General features: G+C 43.6%; 1 protein-coding gene across 3 annotated transcripts in view; it reads right to left on the bottom strand.

Annotated features, from left to right (window-relative positions):
• Window positions 1-24,063, bottom strand: part of cnksr2b (connector enhancer of kinase suppressor of Ras 2b) — a 39,799-nt gene extending 15,736 nt beyond the window's left edge. The window contains exons 1-12 of one of the 3 annotated variants that reach the window (XM_061739843.1): window positions 23,650-24,063; window positions 19,072-19,235; window positions 14,683-14,885; window positions 13,647-13,752; window positions 12,058-12,099; window positions 11,843-11,962; window positions 9,298-9,357; window positions 8,741-8,809; window positions 4,881-5,027; window positions 3,177-3,310; window positions 1,795-1,997; window positions 1,520-1,609 (exon numbers count right to left, since the gene is read on the bottom strand). In XM_061739843.1, the coding sequence (XP_061595827.1) occupies window positions 1,520-1,609; window positions 1,795-1,997; window positions 3,177-3,310; window positions 4,881-5,027; window positions 8,741-8,809; window positions 9,298-9,357; window positions 11,843-11,962; window positions 12,058-12,099; window positions 13,647-13,752; window positions 14,683-14,885; window positions 19,072-19,235; window positions 23,650-23,713 (1,402 nt within the window). In that variant the 5' untranslated portion in view covers window positions 23,714-24,063. The remainder of the gene's footprint in view (window positions 1-1,519; window positions 1,610-1,794; window positions 1,998-3,176; window positions 3,311-4,880; window positions 5,028-8,740; window positions 8,810-9,297; window positions 9,358-11,842; window positions 11,963-12,057; window positions 12,100-13,646; window positions 13,753-14,682; window positions 14,886-19,071; window positions 19,236-23,649) is intronic. The other 2 variants (XM_061739844.1, XM_061739845.1) reach the window with 2 other exon arrangements.
• Between the last annotated feature and the right edge of the window lie 798 nt (window positions 24,064-24,861).

The raw sequence follows: 24,861 nt of genomic DNA, 5'->3' as shown, positions 1-24,861 counted from the left end.
TCTGTGGAACAGCCTTGAAGATGAAATTAAACTTAGTCAAAGTGTCGGCCAATTTAAAAGCAAGTACAGAAAAGCAGTCTTTGAAATGTATAAAAGGGGAAGGGGAGATAAACTGATGTAAAGAACTGAAATGATTGAGGGGAAGAGGGGCTTAAGGGAGTAACTTTGTGTTGTGGTTGTCTTTGTTATATGTGTATTGGCGGGGGATGGAAATTAATAAGCTTTGCTTCTGCCATCCCCTTTTCAAACAGTGTTTGTTTTGTTTTGTTATAGTGTCTGTTGTTGGTATTGTTGTTTGTTCTGTTCAATGGTGTCCTGTAACTTTCTGTTCTTGTTTTGTAGTACGAGAGTTGTGGTTTTGTTGGTTTGAAATAAATAAAATGATTGATTGATTTATTGATTGATTGCTCTTAAAAGTAGGTATGGGTCCTGCAGGTCTGACAGAGTTTGGCAGGTCGTTCCACCATCAGGGAACAATAAAAGACAAGTCTGGCTACTGAGTCTAGTTACCTGAAAGCCTTCTCCCTTTTTCATACTTTTAAGATGATTCTGTGTAACAAACCGTCTGCTGCATGAAGTCTGACAATTTTGTCACAAAGTGAAAAAGTCCCCAAAGTGTCAGAAAAGCTGATATACATTATAGATACATTATACTGATATACATTATAGATACATTATACTGATATACGCTATAGATACATTATACTGATATACGCTATAGATACATTATACTGATATACGCTATAGATACATTATACTGATATACGCTATGCTGCACACGGCTTATTGCTCACCTACAGCTGACTCTGTTAAAGAGACGGGTCCCGTGTGTTGTGTTAGACGCTACTAAAGTCCGTGTAACAACACTCATCAGCCTTCTGAGGAATCTGCTGACACGTCTGTCGGCTGTGATCAGTGAAGTCTGCTTCTTCAAACGGCCGCTATTACAATATTTGAAAAGCATTAAACATCTACAGAAGGAGCCATTGTTATGCAGGCGCCCCTCAAAATCTCCATGTACTGTCTCTTGTACTGTAGATAAATATAGCGCCGTCACTCTTTATGAAAAGCCCAAGGAGCAACCAACACCCTCCCCACGCACCACTCAAGTCTCTCTCTGATATGAATCGATGCAGCCTCCTCCGAATGCATCTACCACCCAGCTCAGCTGAGGCCAAGGATATGTGAACATCACAAGAAAGCATATTTATACAGTTGCCAAAGCAACAATGTACTTTTTATATCCAAACACAGAGAAACGGCCGAGCTGACACCAGCAGGGAGAGAGGGAGAGACGGAGCAGTGATAGATTATGAACGTATGGAGGAGATACGGGCAGGAGCTGATATCCAGCATGTTATCAGTTCTGACAGGCCAGCTCACGCTTCTGTTTCTTGGCTCCGAGATCTGAGAAGCCTAGGATATTATGAGATACCCCCACCTCCCCTCAGCCGGCATCATTCTGTCCTTCTCTCCCTCCCTTTTTCTTTTTCTCCATCTCCCACTGCCTCCCACTCACCTCTCCGGCTCTCTCTCCTGAGCTTCGCCAGGTCCTCGTTGTCTCCCACCCAGTTATATTCCACTGGCATTGAGATGGGCCTGAGCCTGCCTGGAGCAAGGAGGCACAGGGAACGTCAATATTTCACAGCTGCCCACACACACACACACACACACACACACACACACACACACACACAAACATCTGCAGATATCTAAAAAAAAAGGTGACATTTGAAGGACTTCTTAGCTCTCACGACTACAGCGATGCATCCTCAGACGAGGCCAAGGTCTTACCATAAGTGGGAGTGCTCCCCCTGGGGACCGATGACACCTCTTGGTTCTGGTCGTACTCGTAGCAGTACAGTATAGCATCCTCCTCCACCATGGGAAACCTGCGCCGACACTCCTGGTCCAGGTAGGAGTTCGGTGACTCAGATCCTTCTGCAGCTCGGACATCCGCCTGAGGATCCTCATCTGGCAGATCCTCCTTATCATCCCTTTAGTGACAGAAAAGAACATGCCAATCAAAGAAAAGAAGGACAGCGCGGATGCTGAAGACAATCACTGCAAAAGTAAAAGAAAAGCCTTGTTTCGAGAAAGTTAGAAGACTATTTTAGACTATCTTGCTAGTTTTAACAATTCTAGTCAAGAAAATGTTTCTCACCCCACGGGCAAAACATTTTTGCTTAAACTAAGACAATTTTTAACTAGACTTATGGAACATAAAGCTTATTTCCAGAGGGGGTGTTTTTGGACTGTATATTTTATTTATTTATTTTTATTTAGCCTTTATTTAGCCAGGTTAGTCCCATTGAGATTGGGGGTCCCTTTTACAAACAAATAAATGAATTACGTAAAGACATAATTAAAACACTTGTATACAGACAGTCTGAACTCTGTTTTCATCAGAGCTTTAAATTCAGTCACAGGTATGAGGTTTCGTAAATGCAGTATGGATTGAAGTTTATTCCAAGCATCTGGTGCTGAAAACCTAAAAGCTTTCTTCCCAAACTCTGTTCATGTTTAGGGAAAATAATGAAACGTGCATCCCAGTGGAGCTCGCCGAGTCACGTGTCTATTTAGGAAAGCTTTTTCTTAGAAAAAAACCCAAAGTAATAATCAGGCTTCGGCTGATTGCTACAAGGTTTAATTCATTATTCTGTTGATGGGATTTGGGCTTCATAAAGACAGGAAGTCATTAAGCTTGTCCTTTATGTTGGAGCTTTAATTCCTTTACAAAAATATGCACATTATAATGCAACACAGGTTAAAAAGGGGATTTACACAAAATCTGGTTGTTAATATGCTACCATAGCAACAATAACCTTGAGTTATGCCTTAAAATTAACATTATTTATACTTCATATTTTCGAATGAGCACAGAGTGGGGTACAGCTGAGGCTCAAAACTGTGGAAACCTCCATGACAATGTTTTCTACAGTCTTATTTCAAATATCCTCTCCTTAATTCTGCATTTGAAGTTGTTTTTCTGTACCTCGTTAAAGAGATAAAGCTTTAAAAGGCGTGAGGATGTGCTGCATGGTGCTGCCGGCCGCTAATGAGTCCTTACACAAATACAACAGGAATAAACTAATATGTAAACAACTCTCCATCATTCTGCCAGTGTTGTTAGACTTAATATCGGACAAGACAAGTTTTATTTGCACTTGACTTGCCTGGGGGTGTAGGGCTCCTCTGGAGGAGGTGGGATGTAGAGATCCTGCAGGGCACAGCTACTCCTCCTGGACGGAGTGCTTAAAGTGCTGGTGGGCGTAGCGACGCTGCTGCCGGGGCTCTGAGGGAAGATGGGCTGTGTGTGAGCGTTCGGGTGAGCATGTGTGAAGGACAGCGAGACGGCCAGACAGAGAGAGAACAGGGAGAGAAACAGTTACAAGGATTGACACAAGGAAAACTCGGACTTCACAACAGCTGAGTCGGGCGGGGGCTGTTTGTTCCATTCGCACAGAAAAGTGGAGCGTCTCATCAGTAAAATGAGACGCTCCAGTTCTGACTGGTGCGCTGACGGAGGCAGGCTGGGCTGCCGTCTCCATCGGGGTCAAGGAAAATGTGGTCTTAGCCTACATAAGCCACTAAACTAAGCACGTGAATGTTAAAGACTCTACCTAACGTAATAGGAGGCTGTACTGTATACTTACTTATGCAGCGAGGAAGAATATTTTATGGATCAATGAAAAAGTACCAACTGTTAAAGGCTGGTAAAGAATGGTGTTTGATCTGGAGACATTAGAGTACCTTACATGTATATTACATTAAAAAACAGACTATTTCTATAAAGTTTTGGAGCCCTACTTGAACTATGTAGAGCCTGATGTCTCTAATATCATGTTGCAGGGATTTTCTTGACTGGTCATACTGTACATTTTTAATGTAACCCAGGGTATTATTTATATGGATCTGAGCTGGTTTTTTTTGCCTGTTTTGCTTGTTATTTCTGTGGATCATATTATGTATCCATCCTTTACTTGTAAAAGTGAAAAATGTATAAAAAAAATATTGTTTTTAAAGACCTTACCTGCTGTTATTTGCATTTTTTAAACCGTATCCCTTATTTTTTCCACTACATAAAATTATCTTCTCACTTTATTTGTACCAAAAGATGCAGCTGCACTTAAAAGATGCCTGTTCTGCTATTTCAACAAAATTAATGTAATTAACTAAAGCTAAACTTGCAGGTGATTACTATCTGGGATGTCTTAATATTAATATAAAAGGATTTTTAAAGGGTTTACGCAGAACAAGGTTCTTCTTAATAATTTATCCAACTGAGTTCTCAATAACAAACATATTTAAAAATCACAATATGTACATATATATGTATTTACTCCTTCGCTTTTGTCCATAAAACTGTCAGCTGGGGAGAAAATCGAAAATCTGATTTCAGTGGACAGGAAAAATGTAAGGGCATGTAAGTGGGGGTGGGGGGGCTGAGCAAGACTGCCCTCCAGAGCCTCGGGGGGGAGAAAACATTTTCTCTGGAATGGGACTGAAAGAAAGCCAGGAGTGCTTTCATACCCGTCCACCGTCCCGATAACGTAGCCGCTCTGGCTGAAGTGGGACAACCGGTGCCACGAATAGATGGGACGCTAATATCCGTCTGAATGATGCTGGGACCTTCAAATTCAGCACCCGGCGGTTTTGTAAAGAAACCTTTAGTGCACGCTTAATCCAGGGCTTATAGGTATTAAACCCAGAGACAGATTCAGTTTATTCAACATTTGCAGTTCCACCGTTTATAACAGGTAACATGTTCATCCTAAGGTGTTTGGTTTGGTGCAGATGTATTTTGTGGACAAGGACAAGGACACAGAAACAAACACAAATAAATGACACATAAGCAGGTACGATAGCAGCCGTCGTACCTGCAGAGCTAACGGTTTCCATCTCATGTTCTTGAGCAACGCGGGGGTTGACGTGAGCGTGCTCTGTGGGCGCTTCTTTAGCGTTAAGGTGACACCCGCAGGGTCCCCTCGCAAGAGGTTCACCAGGTTCTTCAGCTGCCAGCCCACCTAACGAACAAAGACAGAGTGCTTAAGAGTCCTCCAACACACACACACACACACACACACACACACACACACACACACACACACACATTTGCATGCTTCAGGCTCAAAAAAAAAAAAAAAGGGATTTTTCAATCCCAGCATCCAGCTCGTGGATGAAGCAGGGATTTAATTCAGTTTATAAAAACGGTAGGTTTGTTCTGCTTAATACTGGGACGTCTAATCCACTTTAGCCAGAGTTTCTGCTTGGAAGGCAGCCGTTGTAGTTTAGGTTATGTTGTAATTGCAATATTACATGTGGATTCTTGCAGCAGAGCCTGAGAGCCGCGGCGGTGAGGATGGTAATTGCAGGGCTGGAGGCAAAAGGGCATCTTGTACAGTTCCCGTCTCGTTGTGGGGAAGCCTGATGCAGTGTGTTGTGAACAGCTGCCTGCCTCGTAAATAGTCTTTAACCCAGTTAAAATTATATTTGGCACAAAAACAACATCCGCCTAGAGAAACACTGACTGTCGCTGAACCAAATATGTCAGGTCCAGTTTGGGGCGGGGGGTGGACCTGCTTGGGTGACTCCACTGAATTTGTGTACAGCCCTCTGTAATCAGGCATTTCTTTAAGCACTCACTTTATTGTTGGTCGCCTACGAGTAATATGCCCACTTTACTGAAGTTACTTAAAGGAAGGTCGATGGTGATGATACAGACCAACCTAAAGGGGACCTATTATGGTATATAATACCTATTTTAAACAGGCCTTGAATGTCTTAAAAACAAGCTTTTGATTGTTTTTGCTAAATAAATTAGAAATTCAGCCTCTGAGCCATGTCTTTATCTTCCCAGTCTCTAACTTCTTTATCTATCGAAAAAATGGCGGAAGCTCCGGCCGGCGGAGTTAGTTGTGGGCGTGGTTTCACGCATCGGCTAACCCATGTAAATCGCGCCCGTCGTTACGTAACGACGGGAGCAGAATCTGAACGGCTCGTAGAAGCCACATCACACTGGACCGATCATCCAGGCGGCTGTACAGACACTGCAGAATCTGGTTGCTTTCCTCCTTCTCTGAGTTGGCAGGCTGAGGGGAGACCACTTTATATATGTTTAAGCAAGAAAAAATGTGTTTTTCATAATAGGTTCTCTTTAAGCAAATTAGAATCAAAGTTTGCTTTATTCTGTCACTGAACAGATTGTTTTATCATGCCTAGCTCCAAAAATGTGTTAATTTATTTGTTTATTTTCCTTTTTCTGGGCATCTATTGTTGAGATTTTTTTGTCTCCTTTTGAGAAAACGCTGGATTCAGTCACTGGTGCCTCTTTTTTATTTTCAATAGGGGGTCCCGATCAAACCCTTTGGTGTTTTAATACACTGTTCAGTGTGTGGTGCTGTAAAGGTGTTTCACTGATTCATGGACATCCCTGCACCAGGAACTCAACCCATCACTGCCACAACCAGCTAAGAGCTGCTGGTCTCCTGAGCTCACATCGCTGCAGCCAAATGGGGGGGGGTTGATGCTCAGTCAGTGTGTGCATGGGGCGTGGGGTGAAAAGGCTTTGGTAGAGCTCAAACCGGGGGAATATTGTTTCTAATAGAAATAGGGGATGAGCTACCACCCCGTGTGTTGCTGATGTTTCAAATAACAACAGGTGTGACATCATCCAGAAAGATCTAACCCTGCCTTTAATTTCTGTCTCAATACAACCAGATACTGTAAACTCAACGATTATTAATCTTTGTCCACTTCTTATAAGCAGTGTTTCTCCATGTGTGCTACCTATTGCAAGCCTCAAGTAAGTAAGATTTGCTGTGTATCTCATCATCCGGACGGTTGTATTAATTATACATCTTTGAACTATTTCAAGTCTTCTTCCCCTGTTGGTGATTTTATTGAAACCTTGTGGTTCATTTTATGGCTTTTCAGCTTTTACATCTTTTTATCATTCTGGTTGGTTTTCTCGTCCTCTTGTGTGCCGGCGTGGTTCCAGGATTCAAGGCCAACCCGAACACATGTAGATCGATGCAGCTTCATGTTTCTTGGATCAACAAAAGAGATCCTTGAGATCAATCAGCAGCGCGTTAATTTGCTCTTGACTATGCGCCACGCTAAACTGGAAGTATTAACTGCACCAAAGCGGGTCATAGCAGCCACGTTTACGTACAGCACTGATTATTAAACCTGTCTAACTCAGTTGGCCGTTGCTCACTCAGCCAGAGTAGCAGCAAGGCAGCTCCAACACCCATCTAAAAACAGGAGCTCCAACACCTACGCCACACACTAACACTGGCGAGCAAAATAATAAATCGAGACGTTTGTACTCATCCCCATTTAATTTACCAAAAACAATGGACAACCCTGCAGCGAATCAAAGGGCAAAAACTCAATTTATAAAACAAATTATGGCAATTTTCCAGTTAAGGCGTTTCACCACTACAATACAGATGAGCCACAAACCATAATGAATATCTTTAATTACACTGTTGTGAGGTTTAAATAGTTGTCTCAAAAGGCCTATTTGGATAGTTAAGATTCTTGAAGTCAAGCGAAGGCACGGCCACCTCTCTGTTCTTATTGCTGAATGCCCTTAAACTCTGTATGACTGAAATGGGCTGTAGTATAATTATAACACGACTTGTTGCAGACACAGGAAGCAATTATTTTTAAGGGTGCTATATTTAAATTCTGCACCACTGGAAACTTTTCTTTTGTACAAACACTAATTTATGTGCACTTCTGGAACAGAAAACTTTTGAAACCATGTTTCAGTGGCAAATAATATTATCAGTATTATTATTATTATTATTATTATTAATAATAATAATAATAGTACTACTACTACTACTACTACTACTACTACTACTACTACTAATAATAATAATAATGGCATGCAGTCGACTTTAAGATTAGGAAGAACATCTGCGCCGCTGCTGTCGTAGCACATAGCAGTCTGCTGTAATAGTTGTCCGTTGCTTTGATTTGCGCTCAAGTTGAGGCGGTTGCTTCGAAAGTTGTGGTATTAACAGGCCCTCGTGTCTAAGAGGTCTAAGTATTTTGTAGGAATCCCAATTTGCCTTGAGAAATCATGTTTGGCCGTAATCTCTGATGGACACTAACAGATCCTCGGACATGACTTTGATATAAGGTGTTGAGCCACGGCCCATCCTTGCTTTGAAAGGATCTGGTGTTGCTTCTTTTCTATCCACCCCGACACCCTCACCTGTCACCAATTTATCTGTTACCATTAAATTCAACAGCCTTTGGTCAGTGAAGACGATGAAAATACATTTCTTATGTACTTCCTCTGCAGACACAATTAATATTGCCAATTAAGATTTTGTTGAATTCTAGTAAACATGTCAACTTCTATGGAAATTGATTTGTTGTCTAAAGTGTAAGGGTGTCCAGCAGGGTCCAGATAGAAATACCATTAAATAAACTGGTTTCACCAACAGACATCGGGCCGTTTAGGTGACCCGCGGATGTGCAAAGTGATGTAACCATCTGGCAGAGCACATCCATGTCCTCAGAAACTAATTGCAGGAGACACTGAGAGTAAGCAAATGACATAATAACGGTCATGTCACAGCGCCTTAGTGAGGATGTGATGAACTAGAAATATGTGTCACTGCATCCTGCACACCTCGAACACAATCTGAGGCACAAAATGGTGTGCAAACACTGTGAAAAAGACATGAAAGAAGCCAGCAATGAATGGACATGCCCTTACCACTGTCTGATGATTGACCTGAATGACTTCATCTCCAGCGTGGATTTTCTTACAGCGGTCAGCCAGGGACTGGTGGAGAGGCAGAGATTATTGTGACGCATCTGTAACCCTTTCATTAAACTTCCTCATCCTCAAATGCGGTGAGTGGCGGTTGCACAACCCTTTCTACACCTGAACAGCCCTAAATATGTGGTGGTAAGCAACACAGGAAACACAGTGAGACGTCTTAACTGTATCACCACAGAGTGCAAGAATGAACAAAAGTACAAGTTTATCCTCCAAAAAAATGAACCACTGGTATAAAATGTGCACATCCATCCACAAAAATCAATGTACAATGTACGCTTTAAACGTGTACATCCATTTGTGTCGATGCAGTTCCAGGCAGCTTGTAGTGCAACGTGGTACAATCATCGTGTTTTTGCAGTAAGTGCAGGCAGAGCCCATCTGAGGTGCTCCAGGGAGGGAGAGTTGCCCTCTTCACTCCACACATTACATTCAGAGTGAATGAACAGAGCCACAAACATCTACGAAGGTAAACACTGAGAGGTACTTACTCCTTCTGTGGTCCCGGTGATTACGTGCAAACCATCATATGTAGATTTGATATACATGCCCTGGAGGAACACAGCAGTAGTGTAAATAGTCAGGTTTCAAAGCAAACACAACCAGTAAAAGCATGCAAATTCAATATATCTCAGCACGACCACACAAACAGTTGCAGGACTGACTGGGGTCACTGCATATTTGCAAATCTGCCTTAATCTGCTTGAAGTGCAAAATGGTAGAAATCGGGATTTATCTCACAAAGCTCCGATTTGCACCACAAATTTCTTAAATAACCACACGAATTGGTGCAAAACATCCTATCGGTGTGGTTTTCAAATGCACCGGCCAAAGAGTTTATTTCATCTCGTTGGACCCACTCGAATATGCCTCCAAGCAGATTAAACGGAACATGGATTATTTGCAAATACCGCTGGTCTGTTGCAAAATAAGTGAAACTCTCGCTAAAAAGACATCGAACATCAATGAACAAACACACAGAGGCGCATGAGAGCGGGTGCACAACTGTGTGGCGGTCACGGACACACAGAAGCAACATGCCGGTCTTGGAGATGAGTGGAGGAAGTTTATTTTTAGGCCATTTGGCCCACTGTTGTGTTTAGGGTTCACTGAGCAGATGAGAGAACTTTCAAGCCCAATACGAGCATTAGAGAGGGGGCGGGGTATTTATTGTGGCCTCAAGGAGGACGCCAGTGTCTTTGAATAGGTCAGTGCAGTTGTGGGAACGCAATCTCTAAAGTGTATTTGTATTTCACTAATTTCATCTGGAGCAGGTGAAATGAAACGCATTAGAGTCTGGACAGAACAGCAGTCAGTATTTTCTACTGTCATCTGTCTTCTGTCTAAATAAATGCTCTGGAGCGGAGAGGAACAAATATATGCCAAGTAATAGGCTCAGTCTGTTAGGACATGTGCCTTTATTTAGTGTTAGGAGACGCGCTGCAAGAGAATCTGCACGTGCTAAAAGTGGATCAAGCATCCTACGCCATCGAGAGTCACGCTTTTATGTTTATCTTATTTTGAAATCAGTAAGCATCATCATGTAGCATCAGTGATAGTCACATACTTCACTTTTTTGGCAGTTTTTTTTTTCCTGCATCAATTTAATGAAACCTGAAAAACAATTTGACGCCTTCGTATTTTAAATCGATCAGAATTATATTTTAGTTTAATGAAAGCGGTGTATTGCAAGTCTGTTTTATGAGCAGATGTGCAGCGTAGTGCAAGGATACTATCTGGGTATGAAGTCTTGCAGATTGATGTGCGATTGGTATTCATGTCAACCTGGGACTGAGTCCGCAGTCTTAACTCATCGTGTCAGCCTTCAAAATTGTTATCAGTCCGTTAGATTTATATCTATCTAAGCTATATATCTCCTGACTGCTGACTTACATACGTGCTTTAAGGCTCACAGAGGGAATATGCAATCCATTTGAAGTGTTTATTTATTAATTTAATGTCAGGAAACTAGCCATCCATTAATTCTAGTGCAAGGGTTGCGTAACATCAGTCATATTTGTCTTGTTTCACTCCTCAGTTTGATAATGCCCCCATGTTATCCCATAATGGTGGGGGGAGGGGTTTGAATATTTGCTGACCATTCAGCTGAAGGCCAGCGTGTCCACTTGACGCCAGCATCATTAGTCCCATCCACGGGGCTGATTGGTTACTCGATAGTCCGCAGGTAATGCCCACTGAAGCGTTTGCTTGTTCAGATGAAAAGCTGCTCCAATACTGCCAGATGAATTAGTCAACGCGGTGGAGTGGACGGTTTCAAAGATCTGGACCCCGGCGAGCGCATGAGGCCACTCCACGTTGAAAGAGAGCACAACACCGATAATTGCAATGAAAGTGCCGAGATAGCCCTCAAAGGTGCTTCAAGTGAAGCTTTTAAGTTTGTCTTCTGTAGAAAACAACATCCTGGCTGTCAGAGACTGAGCGCAGGTATCTTATATAATCTTATCTACTGCATCAAAAATCACAAGAATATTTCTAAGAAGAGGAGCAGAACAAACTTTTACGGGTCACCGAACATCAAGCTGTTAACGCTGACATGCAGTCACGTGACAAAGTACCAAACACCCATCTTTGCTGTTCAGGGACATTCGTGCTGAAACTGTGTTTTACTTAAAAAAACAAAGCTCTGGTGACATAACCAATTATCCCAATTATGCTGTTTTCATTTGCTCTGATGCATTTACAGCGTTTCTACGTGGTGTTCATGTGTGTAGACATGAACTGCAGACCGTCTTTACACTGCAAAAAAATGAATTTCTTAGACCTTAAAAAGCTTTGTTTCAAGAAAAAATAATAGTGTTTTCAGACTATTTTGCTGGTTTTAAGAGTTCTAGTCAAGAAAATGTTTCTTACTCCGTCCATTGGCTGAGATATTTTTGCTCATAATAAGACAAATTTGCCTAGATTTAGGAATATTAGCCTCTATATTTCTAGCAGGGCTGTTTTTGCAGTGCATAAGAATGCAGTGGCCGTTTCCGTGTACGACTGCATGTGACGACCAATGAGGGAGAGTCTTACCAAGCCTTCAGTGGATTTGATATTGGCGAGCTGCACGACCTCCAAGTGTGCAGACTGGGACACCATGGGATCCGAGGACAGGGAAATGATTTGGTCGCACACTTCAGACAGAGTTTTGCACTGAGGAAGACACATTGCGGGTGATTAGAGAGTAAAAGTGCGAACATAACAGCTTCATTTGTCGTCGGTCCGGCGGAGCAAGGTCAGCGACTCACCACGTGCAGGATCTTGTTTTCTGTTTCGTACACAGAGCAGTCCTGGGGAACATTCAGAGAGCAGCGTTAGCTCAAGCCGATTCGTCTAAAATGGAGTTATTATTGACATTTCTTCTGTAGGTGGATATGACAAAAATCGAGCAGCTTGGCACCTATAGCCCCCAACACTCCCACACAGGCAGGCACAAACACAAAACAAATGAGTCACCATGCGGAGGCATGCCTCTCTCTCACTTTCTGACAGTCTTGGTTTCAGCCTTCAGCTCTCTCTCCGGTGCCCTCTTTCATTCCCACCTTTAATTGTTCCCACTTTAATCTTTCTCTTAACGCCATAAAAACCCAATCATCCGCAGAGGCTGAGCTCATCGCTATCGTTTCCTTCACATAAGTCACATAAAAAGACAAATATATCGACATCAAGATCTCATCTGTGATGAGCTTAGAACATCAGAAAAGTTTAACAATCATAACCAAATACAAAGTAAATGTGTAACTCTTGAAATTGCTTGTACGTAACCCAGCTGGACAGAATAGTTGGTTTAAAGGGGACAGGTCATGATAAACTATATTTAGAGTGCACATTTATAGCTGTCTGGGGTGACTACCAAATAAAATAACTCCAACAAACCTGTCACCTAGTTTTGAGCAGCCTGAGGCTGAAAACATGTCATTTCCAGGGTTCTGTGACATCACAGACCCGGTTCTGAATATCTTCACCTCCACACAACTTCACATTGAGGAACAACTCTTCAGACAGAAGATGGACAAAGCTGCAACGCTGATGTTCAAAACATGGATACCCCACCTGGGGTGCCAAAAAGGATGGTTAAAGGATTCTAGGGGCCCATGATTGAGGGGGGGGGGGGGGGGGGAGGGGGGGCAGATCGGCTCCTAATGATGATGAGATTAAAGTACAGTAAAAATAATGACACTAAATAATTAACTAACATATATTTGTGTATAATGGTTCAGTCCAACTGGATCAGGTAGTCCACCGGCAGTTTTTTACAGACTTCAGAGGGCTCAGTTCCTCCTCTACTGTACATCTTAACTGTCATATTGTTCTTCTTTCACAAATATGGTAATAAAAGTCAAAAAAATACCATGTAAATGCATCATTTTATGTAAAATAGCATCCAAAAATTTGTCAAGTTGAGTGGCTGAATTTACAATCTCTGTGCTATTTGGACCAAAGAACTCAACATTTTCAAGAGATCTCAAGAAATCGTCTCAACTTGTGACCATCGGGAACTTGAGTTGTCTGAAAACACTGATAACACTATCCACTAACTCTGTATTTGTATTTTGGCTTAATTAGTTTTATAATTAATCCATTAGGAGATGGATTCATTATCCATCTCCTCCAGCAGCACGTCACGACCCACACCTGCGACGATGACTCCCGCTCACCGTGCAAGCACCGCCCTCCCATCCTCCGGTGCCAGATGTTTAGTGATAACTGAACTTAAACCTGCCATCTGACCTGCTAGTTAGTGTTAATCTGAATTCTCCGAGCCCGCTGGATTTGTCATCTCTGTTCTGGCAAACCTTTCATCCTCCTGCTGTCTTTTTCTCTACAGTTCATTCACCTGTTGCACAATCGTCGTGAGCTCAAGACACAGCTGGATCACGTTGTTTCGGGTCATGGAGTAATCCGCCACCGCGGCGAATGGAGACCTAGAAAAGAAGGAACACCTGGAATGAACCATAAGACCAATCTTTCCTTCAGATTAAATCGCTTGTAAATTTGTAGGGGCGGTCCTAAACATAAAAACTGTACAATGATTTAAACCAAAGCGTCCACTTTTCATTACATGAGCCCATAACAAGCTGAGCAAAGGTCAGTTTTCTAATCGTGACCTCAGCATCACTTATTATCCACAAACCAACAATCTCCCTTGTAACTTTAATTCCCATGTTGCTTTTGTTTCTGAAAAACAAATCCCCAATTTTAATTAGGAGGAATGATGCAAACTATGAAGAGGTTTATGGGGAGAATGCAACGTTGAATCGTTTCCTTTCTGCTGAATGATGTCAGCTTTGAACTTCTGAATTTATCAACCACACACACACACACACACACACTGAATGCACTGGCACATACACACCTACTGGCTGCTATTGTACTGGCACACACACACTCAGGCACAATCCCATAGAGGACAAAAAAAAAACTAAAATGACTTATAAATAGACCTCTTCAATTACTTTTTGGCTGTGCTGTCAGAATCTAATTATATAAGGCATTTAGCCATCTCTTCTTGCTGCCTGATTGATTGTGGAGATTACAAAAAAACCTAAGTGGTCTGCACATGGTTAAAAAGAAAGAAAGACAGTAGCTTATGAGCAGGTATTAAGGAGAGCCTTATTCTTCTCTGCAGCCGGTTTTATATTGATGCTATTTATATCTTTGAATATACGAGAACTTCAGAATGAAGCTTCATGTCTTGCTTGAAAATGCAAAATACAATAATAATCCAAGTCTTGTGCATAAAGGGAGTAATTCTAAGGTGAAGCAGTGTTTGTGCAGGAATGCAGGCAAAGATGCAAGAATCTGCACATGCCAGCTTTTTGGTATTTAGAGTATTTGAATCAACCGCCGGGGCGCCTTTTAGCAAATCTTACCGGTCTAGCCAAGCCAGGAGGCTCTTGGCGGCGGCGATGAGGTCCACCACAGATGTGAGGAAGTCGTTGGGAAGCTTGCGAGTGGCACGGCCGTCGTAATGGCCGCTGCGCCGCCGGCCTGTGATGAAGTTCTGCAGGTTCTTGGCCGACGCATTAAGCTTGTGAGAGAGCGTCTTCAGGTTCTCCGTCTCCAGCCCATAATTCTGGAGGACAGAGCCACACACATAATTAATAATAATAATAATAATAATAATAATAATAATAATAATAATAATAATAATAATAATAATAATAATACATTTTATTTGGTGGCGCCTTTCAAGTCACCCAAGGTCACCTTACAAAGAATAAAAGCATAAAATAAAAGCATACAATAACAACATGAAGCATTATTAAAACCAAACAACATCAACCAATATTATAGCCACAGAGACAGTGTGCAGTCAGAGGGAGTATGCCAGTTTGAAAAGGTGCGTTTTGAGTTTGGATTTGAAAGTTAAGATGGAGTCTGAAAGTCTTATGTGTGGGGGAAGGGAGTTCCTTAGTCTGGGTGCCGAGCAGCTGAAGGCCCGGGCACCCATGGGGCACCCATGGGCCACCCATGGTACTGAGGCTCGGGCACCCATGGTGCACCCATGGGGCACCCATGGTACTAAGCCGTGATGTGGGGATGGTAAGTAGTCCAGCAGAGGTTGAGCGGAAGGTGCGGGGGAGGGCGGGGGGGGGGGCTGTATTCTTGGAGGAGGTCGGAGAGGTAAATGGGGGCAAGATGGTGGAGAGCTTTGTAAGTGAGGAGAAGGTTTTCACAGAGTTGGATCAGAGTGTCTGTATTTATGTTAAACGTAATGCTTTCCAAGAATCTATCCACATCAGTGAAGCCCAACGGTAACGCTGCGGATGTCAACAAGCATGTGACGCCGCCGCCGTCAGGCTGAAGCCTGAATTATGGTTCTGCGTCAAATCGACGCCGTGCACAAGCCGTCACCGTGACGCCGTCGTGAACCCTTCGGACTTCTCCGTCACTCCATTTCGCAGCGGTGCCCCCCCCCGTGACCGCTAATTCGCGATCTTTTCCTGAATGGTTTATCCAACTTTTTCCGGTCACAGTGAATCAAAGAGATAAGGACAACTATTGTGCAAAAGAACTAAACAAAAAAAAAAAAAAAAAAATCACACATACACGAAGAAAAGAGCGCTGAGAGTTCACGACTGCTTCAAACCGGAAATGCGTTGCTACCAAGCGAACCAATCACAGCCCTCTCGTCTGCGTTTGGTTTGCGTCACCTCGACGCGTAGTTACAATTTTTGGGAAATACGCGTCAGCGACGGCGTCAGCAACGGCGTCAGCGACGGTGTGTGGTACGCGTCGACGCGTACCACATGGCTTTGTTTTGACGCAGAACCAGAACTCAGCCTTGAGCGGTCACAGAGCCGCACACGCCGGCTTCTGGTGTTGGTCATGTTTTATTCCCTTGGGAGGAGCGAGCACAGCAGGAGGACCACTAATCATATTTAATACAGGGGGGGCTGACAGACTTAAAACCAAATCCCAGTTACGTAAGAAGCTTTGGGGCTGAAGCAGGGCCCCCCGTGCTGGGATGAGAAGAGTTAAGACTCAGATTGGATCCGCGACATCGGCCCATTAAATCTCCCTTCAGTTTTTCTTCAGGTGTTTTTGGGGTTAACACAAACCTCCGATCTCCATCTCTCTTCCAGCCAAACTCCATCAGATCATCTTCACGTTCATCTACGTGTAAAAGTTAAACTGCTGCTCTGAAAAAAAAGCTGCTCTGAATCTGCATGTTCTCAAGAGATGGTTTAGCTGAGGGCTGCAAGAGGACGACACTCCAATTAGAAGAAAAATCCTTGAATTTTAAATCAAGCCTGATTTACATTTTTACTTCCTTAACCAAGAAATGAATCATGTTTTACTACCAAAAATAAAAAGCATGACTGAAGAGAGAGGGTGACCATTAAATACAAAAGGTTTGACGTCTAAGTAATGAGACTGTTGCCTGAAGCGGTTTTTGCTTCTTAAAAGGAGCCATCTGTAAGAAATGGCCAAAACTGGTACTGCAGTCACTTTCAAAATATTGTTGAGCGGCGTGTACCCTCCCCCTCCTCCCCCCGACCAGAGGTTGCCAGGTAGGCTGCAGAATGCAGCAGGAACGTAGGCTGCCATGGCTGCGATAATTAGAGCTGAGCTGGCAACCCGGATGCCGAAACAATACTGACTTGGTGATTGGGAGATAGGTGGAGGGTGGAGCTTCAGAAACAATACTGACTTGGTGATTGGGAGATAGGTGGAGGGTGGAGCTTCAACATAAACATCAGTTGAGGGCTGCAACTCCTCTTTTTAAACTGGAATATCCTGGCTTGAGTGGTGTTGTCAGTGACATAAGTATTTGAAATGAACATGATTTTTAAATGTCTGTTGACATATCGGGGTCATTTTATGATTCGTTTTATTATTGCTCTTACATACAGCTCCTTTAAGTTTAAGTTGCATTGTGAACTCTCACCTGTCCATTACCACGCCCACCCTGATATGGCCACGCCCACCCACTATAACCACGCCCACTTCATACCTGTTCATTTGAATCAAAATTACATTTGAATCTGTACTTTAGTTTTTAATCAACTATCAGTTATCGCAAGCTTCAACTCCAATGAGAAAAAAACAGGAGAAAAATAAATATACCTGCAATTGAAAATTTCCGCCTGATGATTCTTTTGAAAAGTTGAAAAAAAATAATTGAAAATATTTTGTTTATGTTGGATAAATTACCCACACTTCCCCTCTGTCTTACAGATGTTGCTCGTTTAAAAAGCTTTCTCATCATTGAAGCGAGGAAAACCCAAGCAGATCCATCTCGATCACCGGTCCCTGTCAGCGCTGCACGAGTCTCCGCTCCGTAGGATTATTACATCTGTACACGTTTCCAGCTGACTTCATTTATCTTTTATGACCTTTTTATTAACCCCAGTATGCAACACCTGACACAGGCGGCCGCTACGGCACGACTCCTCTGCTGAGCAGGAAACCAGAGGAAGGTGTTACTCCTCATCTGTTCTGATCTTGCCGGCGCTCATCACCACGTATCACAGGACGCTGTGGTGACACCGGCTGAATGAATGTTTTTCTCAAGATACTTTAGCAGTACATTAAGTCTAATCGGCAGAGCGGCACTCTGTCACGCTGACACACAGAAAACTGGTGTCTGTGAGACGAAGAGCAGAAACCACTTCAAAAGGAGGCTGTAATCCGTGTCAGCTCTAACGATGGCTGACAGATTTGCCTGTTTGAGGAGGACATTTCGGCTGGATTGCTAACTCTAACAGATCTGATGTGGTATTTCAGTCCTAAAGCAGCCGTGTCTACATTAACTTACTCCTGTGATGAGTTAATTGATTACCTGAAACAAAAACACGGCTGCCTATCATCACCATCATATTAAATATAATGTATTTTCAATCAGGGGCGTCAATTGGGTATGGCAAGGTATGGCAGCTGCCACACCTTGGCTTCAAGGGTTAAATGTAAATGTTTGTTTTTTCAAATACATTTATGGAATTACTCTGTGTCTATTTGTATTGCTTATTCTATTACTTAATACATATAAAATAACTACAAATGCAAATCAGAACATGATCGATTTCACTAGTTATTATACACTGCAAAAACTCATCTTAACAAGAATATTTGTCTTATTTCTAGTTAAAATGTCTAATTTTTAGTCAAAAAAAATCTCATTACATTTAAGACAAGACTCAAAAACAACCGTTTTCACCTATTTCAAGTAGATTTTCACTTAAAATAAGTAGAAAAATCTGCCAGTGGAACAAGATTTTTTTGCTTGTAATGAGAAGATAAATCTTGTCCCATTGGCAGATTTTTCTACTTATTTCAAGTGAAAATGTACTTGAAACAGGTGAAAATGGTCAAATAACAAGTTATTTTTCTGATGATGACTCTTGTTTTAAGTGTAATGAGATTTTTTGACTAAAAATGAGACATTTTAAATAGAAATAAGACAAATATTCCTGGTAAGATTTTTAGTTTTTGCAGTGAGTGAGACTGCATTTGAAAAAGTTCCAATTTTCTTGACCACACAGATAAGCTACATAGCAGACTTCTGTGATGAGTATTTGCTGGACGTGTTGATTGATACTCTAGTTAAGTTCTGTGATCGTAACCTTGCCATACCTTAGCTTCGACTGAATTGACGCCACTGTTTTCAATGTCAGCTGAGAAACCCATTCTCCAAATGTGTTTACACACTCACATTTGTCATGACATCATAAACTGATAAGATCCCTGCTTGAGTCCGTGACTCCGGGGTGACACCGCGGAGTAGTGGGAAGACGTTGTGGGAAGCTTGGACTCACCAGAGCACAGAGTAAGTCCACAGCCTCCAGTATGAGCTCCTGGTGACCGATTCTGGACACTCCTAAGTCCTCCAGCTCCTGGTGGGTGATGCGCAGCAGCTGGTCCCCCCCGACTTTCTCCTTCTCAAAGGTCTTGATGTACTGTTGCAGGCAGTCATCCAGGCCTGAGGGAAGCACACAGCAAAACCTTCAGCCAAAACCTGAACATTCACAGTCCAAATGAGTCTGATTTCTACCATACTGTCTGTTCTAATATCATTATTATTATTATTGCCGTCCTTGTCAGAATATGCTCTGTAAATCTGTTTGTATGACTGTATTCGGGCGTGAAAACACGAGCAATCTGACACATCCTCCCCTCCTCAATATTCGGCAGCTGCATTTTTCAGCTTTTATCTAGAAAAGCCTTTTAATTAAACACGGCTTGCGCTCAGCTTGCTTTACATATTTCAGCGCTGCAGCAGGTGTGAAGTCGTCTGGAAAGAAACGGCTAATGAAGTGCGGCAGACTAAAACAAACTGGCTCCGCGCCTTCCGCCTGCATCAGTGGGTCCATGTTTTACATTATGACACTTAGAGCAGGAAAGTGTGCAAATAGATGCACCGATGTGCCGCGGACCATACATTCAATAGATGAGCAGGGATGGTTGTGTGAAGGATCCAGTCCACTGTTGCAGCTTTATCAAATCTAGGACTGCAGGAACCTTTTGCAGGGATCTTCAGGGACAAGTTTCACTCGGTGTGGTAACATGCACATCTACATAAAACTATAGCAACAATCTAGCTCAGGATTAAACTGGAGTTTCAGAGAAATCCAAGCAAACATGCACAAAAAGACAATCTATATTATTCCCGCTCCCGTGGTGTCGTCACCTCCAGAAGGGGGACGGTCAGTAGCTCGGCTAAACGTGGGTTGGTATACATGCCGGAATAACTCGGATTAGGACGAATTATCTTGTACTAAAAGCTTGATCTCAAGAGCTTCAGTTCGGTTCGACCAGAGCCCAGCTACGGTGTAAACATGGCTTTAAACTTTGATATCGGTCAGATTAAGGAAACAATTTCTGTTAGTGCATGTAAACGTACTGACAGACCACTTCCACTGCAGGAACCAGGGACTTTACAGAGTTCCCGGTGTGGTGGAGTATGACCAGAGCTTTATATCTTGATATTTTAGGACCAGAATGGTCATATTAGGCTATACGGGGTATTTCACTTTATTATTGGATGGTTTTCTGTTATTATACTGGTGAATATTTCCAGTCTGGATATCAAAATGGGTTTTAGTTCTCATCAGCAGCAGTAGTTTGTCCAATAAACCAACTCATTTAAAGCTATGTGCTTTTTGGGCGGGAGAATGTAACAAGAACAACAAGAATTTTAGAAGATTACAAATGTTTTTCTGCAGCTAATTTGTAAAAGCACCAGTTTAAATGATAAAGATGGTTAATTCCCCAACTCTCGGCCCTGGCAGAGATATTTGACCAGCAAACAAGTGTCTGGCAGGGATGAATGTTTTTCTGATTACCCAGAATTCTCAGGGGTGACAGCGCTGAACCTTCTGACTGGTTTCTGACAACTTATCTCAGCGTTTCTGTCATTTGCCTCCTCCACAACTCATCAACTTTGTAAACGTTAAAGTTGGGCCTCATTGAATGGGTATGTTTATTTACATCAGTTTATTTAACTTCCAGACCGCAGGATGTCACACTAACGGGGTTACCATGCTGTTACCAGCGGAGACGGCCTGGCATACTGTGTACATAGGACCGCTTTCTCCTTTTGTGTCCCTCAGTCTCTTTCTCTCTCACATACACACACACACACACACACTGACAGTTCTTCCTCATCCTGTCTTTTTATCACCGTGGACCAATCATACACATGGGACTAAGCGCCCAAACCCCCATCAGGCATTCTGCTCAGGTCTCGCTGGCCGCTAAGCGGTGGAGAGGAAGCAGAGGGAAGCTCCATGGTTCTGCACAACACTTAAAGGCTTAACTAATCAGCCTCTTTACCAAGTTAATTGAGACTCATTATGTCAAAGAAGTATACCCGCGTTGCCGTGGAAACCACAAAGGAGGGTTTTCTGGCCGGGATTCTCTGTGACCGCGAGATGGAATAAAGAAATAAAGTGAAGGGGGGACATGACACTTGAGACATGCTGACATCACTGGGAATAACAATAATAATAATAATAATCTTTATCATATTAGTGAGCTTTGTAATGATATAAGAGTGGCACACAAGATTTTCCTAATAAATGTTTACTTTAAATCTACATTCTGCTGTTCAAAGCTGTGGTAGAAGCAGACGGAGTGCACTGAGTAACTTGCGCTCCATCAGTCTTCCATGTCGTGTAGGGGTCAGATTATCAGGAAGGAGGAGGAGGAATTAAAAGCCTGCTGACGGCATCCCCCGACCCATCTCCATCCCAGATACGCCACTTCTAAGTGGGAGGAAGGAGAGCTACTCAAAGCTGCAGGGCAGGAGGGGAATAAAGATGCAACTGATTTAAAAGATGAGTTAAACTCATGTTAAGATTAAAAATTACTGCTCTCGGTCTGGAAAAGAGAAATAAAAGAAGCAATGAAATGCACATAGCGGGTGTTTGCCCAGATGCCACTCACTCGGCACGTCAAGGACAAATTTCAACTCAAAGCTCGAATTGGTTTCTCTTTGGAGACGAGTCTCCTGTTTAAACAGCTTTGTCACAGCTGGGAACAGAGCGGCTGGCTCTCACACAGCCCCTGCACTGAGGGGGTGGGGGGGGGGGACTGTGGGAAGGTCACTGGGAGCGCCTCTTTGGCCCCCGGTGACATCACAGGGCAGCATGCTAATAATGAAACCTGCAAATGCTAAAGAGAAAACGCTGCCAGTCCCCAGGGCTTCAGGATTGATGTGACCCCCCATAACCCCCCTCCTCCCCGTCCATATTCTACCTCCAACCACTGTTCCTCCGCCTCAGTGCCACTCACTTCGGATTACCATTAGTGGGCACCGGGCGCCGGGCGCAGGAACTCTCTCTGCTCCACTCGTCAGATGTGGGACACCGAGGGAGTCGGAGCTCCACGTCTTCCCCTCGGTTGCACTTCCAGCTTATTTACAGCTGGATCTCATCTGGGCTGCGTTGGTGCTGTTCCTGCCTGTCCCTCCATCACATAGACCCTCTAGAAAAGCTGTGCACTCATAACATCCCTCTATGATGAGACAGGAGCCTGTTTACGAGGCGGCATCAGACCCAGGTACAGCCAGCAACGCATAAGTCACGCTAAGAGAGGTCACATCCTTGTCACAGCGATGAATCAGAGGCAGCGCGGAGGCCCGCCAGGCCGAGGCCCGCCGCGGCGTATGTGTGTTGAGGCAGTAAACATGTATGGATGTGATGGCTTCATGTGCAGGCCTGCGGCCGGACACGTGAGCGCACTCATCGCCCGGAACAATTACTGCATTATAGACAAACACAAAGATCTAAATAGCACCCGCTTGCTGGGATTAACATTCCCCCCTTTTCTTTACGTTTTCTAACACATTTGCTTGCGGTAATAACTTTGTCATGCGAAATAAGAATAGTGGCAGAGGAATCTGCGCGCAGTGAGTGGGATGTGCCGGGGATGTAAATCCTTCACAGATGTTGGAGGCATTTACAGATTTCTGGATCAAAAGGAGACTAATCTGCAGCACTGAACACTGACGAGTGACAACGTTGAAGAATTCACTGCAACAACTTTCACAATGTTTATTTCAGTCGACAGTTGGGGGGTCAGGTCCAGCATCCCTGCGACGTGGACCACAAACGCCTCAGGAGGAGGCTTCGTGGCCCACAAACGCCTCAGGAGGAGGCTTTGTGGACCACAAACGCCTCAGGAGGAGGCTTCGTGGACCACAAACGCCTCAGGAGGAGGCTTCGTGACCAGTCTGAGTGAGAAGATGCTCTGCACCTCACGGGCCTCTGGGCTCCTATTAGGAGGTTCACAAACTCAGCCAAGCGTGACCCTCCTCTATGTCAGCCATGACTTCTTGGAGACTTTTGAGCATCCCCTGGCTCCACATTTGGCTCTAGTGGGGGGGGTACGACACCCTCACCCCCCACCCCCCTTTCATTCTGGTCCATCACTTCACCCTGCTTCTCTGTAAACACCCATTCTGACCCGGAGCCAGCGAGCGCGGTAATTATTACTGGATCCCCATGTTCCCAGCAGCCTCCTCTCAGGCTGGCAGCCCCCCCACCCCCACCCCCACCCCCCCTTTAACAATGACCACCACCGACACAAAAGGTTTTAACCCGTTTGGGGGCTGGCTGGATGCACAGGGCTCCTGGGAACCGCTAGAAAAGGGCAAGTCGCCCCCCCCACCTCGGTCTGCTCGGGAAAACCCTGCAACTGAATTTCAGGGTAAGACAAAAACATTCAGGTTCAGCAGGTGTTTTGTTTTCTTCTGCGTTGACATGCATTTGGTAACACTATTCATCAAACACAACAGTTTGGAATATCATCAATTATCAGTTATTATTATTATTATTATTATTAGGTGTTGGATCAAATAAATTAAAATAAGATGAAATACAATAACAACCCACCTTTCATCCAGTCAACCACTTGATTGAAGCTCCACTTGCTCACGGGCTCCATGATCAGAGCCATGGTAGAAGTTTGTGTTGAAGCTTCACAAAAGGAAAACACACCCACGCACGCAGCTCCTGTGCGCGCACGGATCGAAACGAATAAATAAAATCAATTCAAAGAGTCTCGGGCTTGTTTTTTGCGCTGGATCCGGATCCGAGGCGTCGTGGATGGGGAGCTCGGGTGAAGCACATTCCGACGCGCCTCTCGCTCCTTTTCAGGGCTCTTTCACTTGTCATGCGTGTCAGGCTCGAGCGGAGGATGCTGGAGGTCCCTGGTGCCCGAGCCCGCTCCCCGCGCACATCCCAGGCAGGCGCGTCCACAGCGGCGAACAACGGGCGGACTGTTACTCACATCCTCCTGCCGTCTGAGGAGCATCCTCCCTCCCTCCATCCATCCTCCCTCCCTCCCTCCCTCCCCAGACACGGATCCGGCCCTCAAGGCGATTTATGGTTCCGCGTTACACCAACGCAGAGCCTACGGCGTAGGGTCTGCGTCGATTTAACGCAGAACCGTAATTCAGGCTTCAGCCTCCCCACGCACAGCCTGTATGGGGGGTGATTCGTGCCGCAGCAGCGGATCGAGCTGCAAACCTGAACCGCTCTTTGTGTGGGGTCCAATTCTTTTATTTATAAAGCGTTTTTAATTGAATGTGTATTAATGTCCTTAATATCTAAAAAACCGGGGGCGTGGTCATCATAAAATATAATTTGGTTAGTCTGTTGTCCTTCAGCTAAGCAAGTAAACGGTCCTAGTCTGACTAAAATATACAGGACTGTTTCAGAAAATTTGAATATTGTGATAAAGTTCTTTATTTTCTGTAATGCAAAAATGTCATACATTCTGGATTCATTACAAATCAACTGAAATATTGCAAGCCTTTTATTATTTTAATATTGCTGATCATGGCTTACAGTTTAAGAAAACTCAAATATCCTATCTAAAAAAATTAGAATATTCTGGGAATCTTAAAGCCATGTAAACCATAATCAGCAATATTAAAAATAATAAAAGGCATGCAATATTTCATTTGATTTGTAATGAATCCAGGATGTATGACATTTTAGTTTTTTTATTGCATTACAGAAAATAAAGAACTTTATACAATATTCTAATTTTCTGAGACAGTCCTGTAAATGGAGCTGCAAGTTGTTTTTATTTTCTTCAAC

Source organism: Cololabis saira, chromosome 14 (genome assembly GCF_033807715.1).
Source record: "Cololabis saira isolate AMF1-May2022 chromosome 14, fColSai1.1, whole genome shotgun sequence".
Classification (NCBI taxonomy): domain Eukaryota; kingdom Metazoa; phylum Chordata; class Actinopteri; order Beloniformes; family Belonidae; genus Cololabis; species Cololabis saira.
This window is presented reverse-complemented; position numbering and strand designations above follow the sequence as displayed.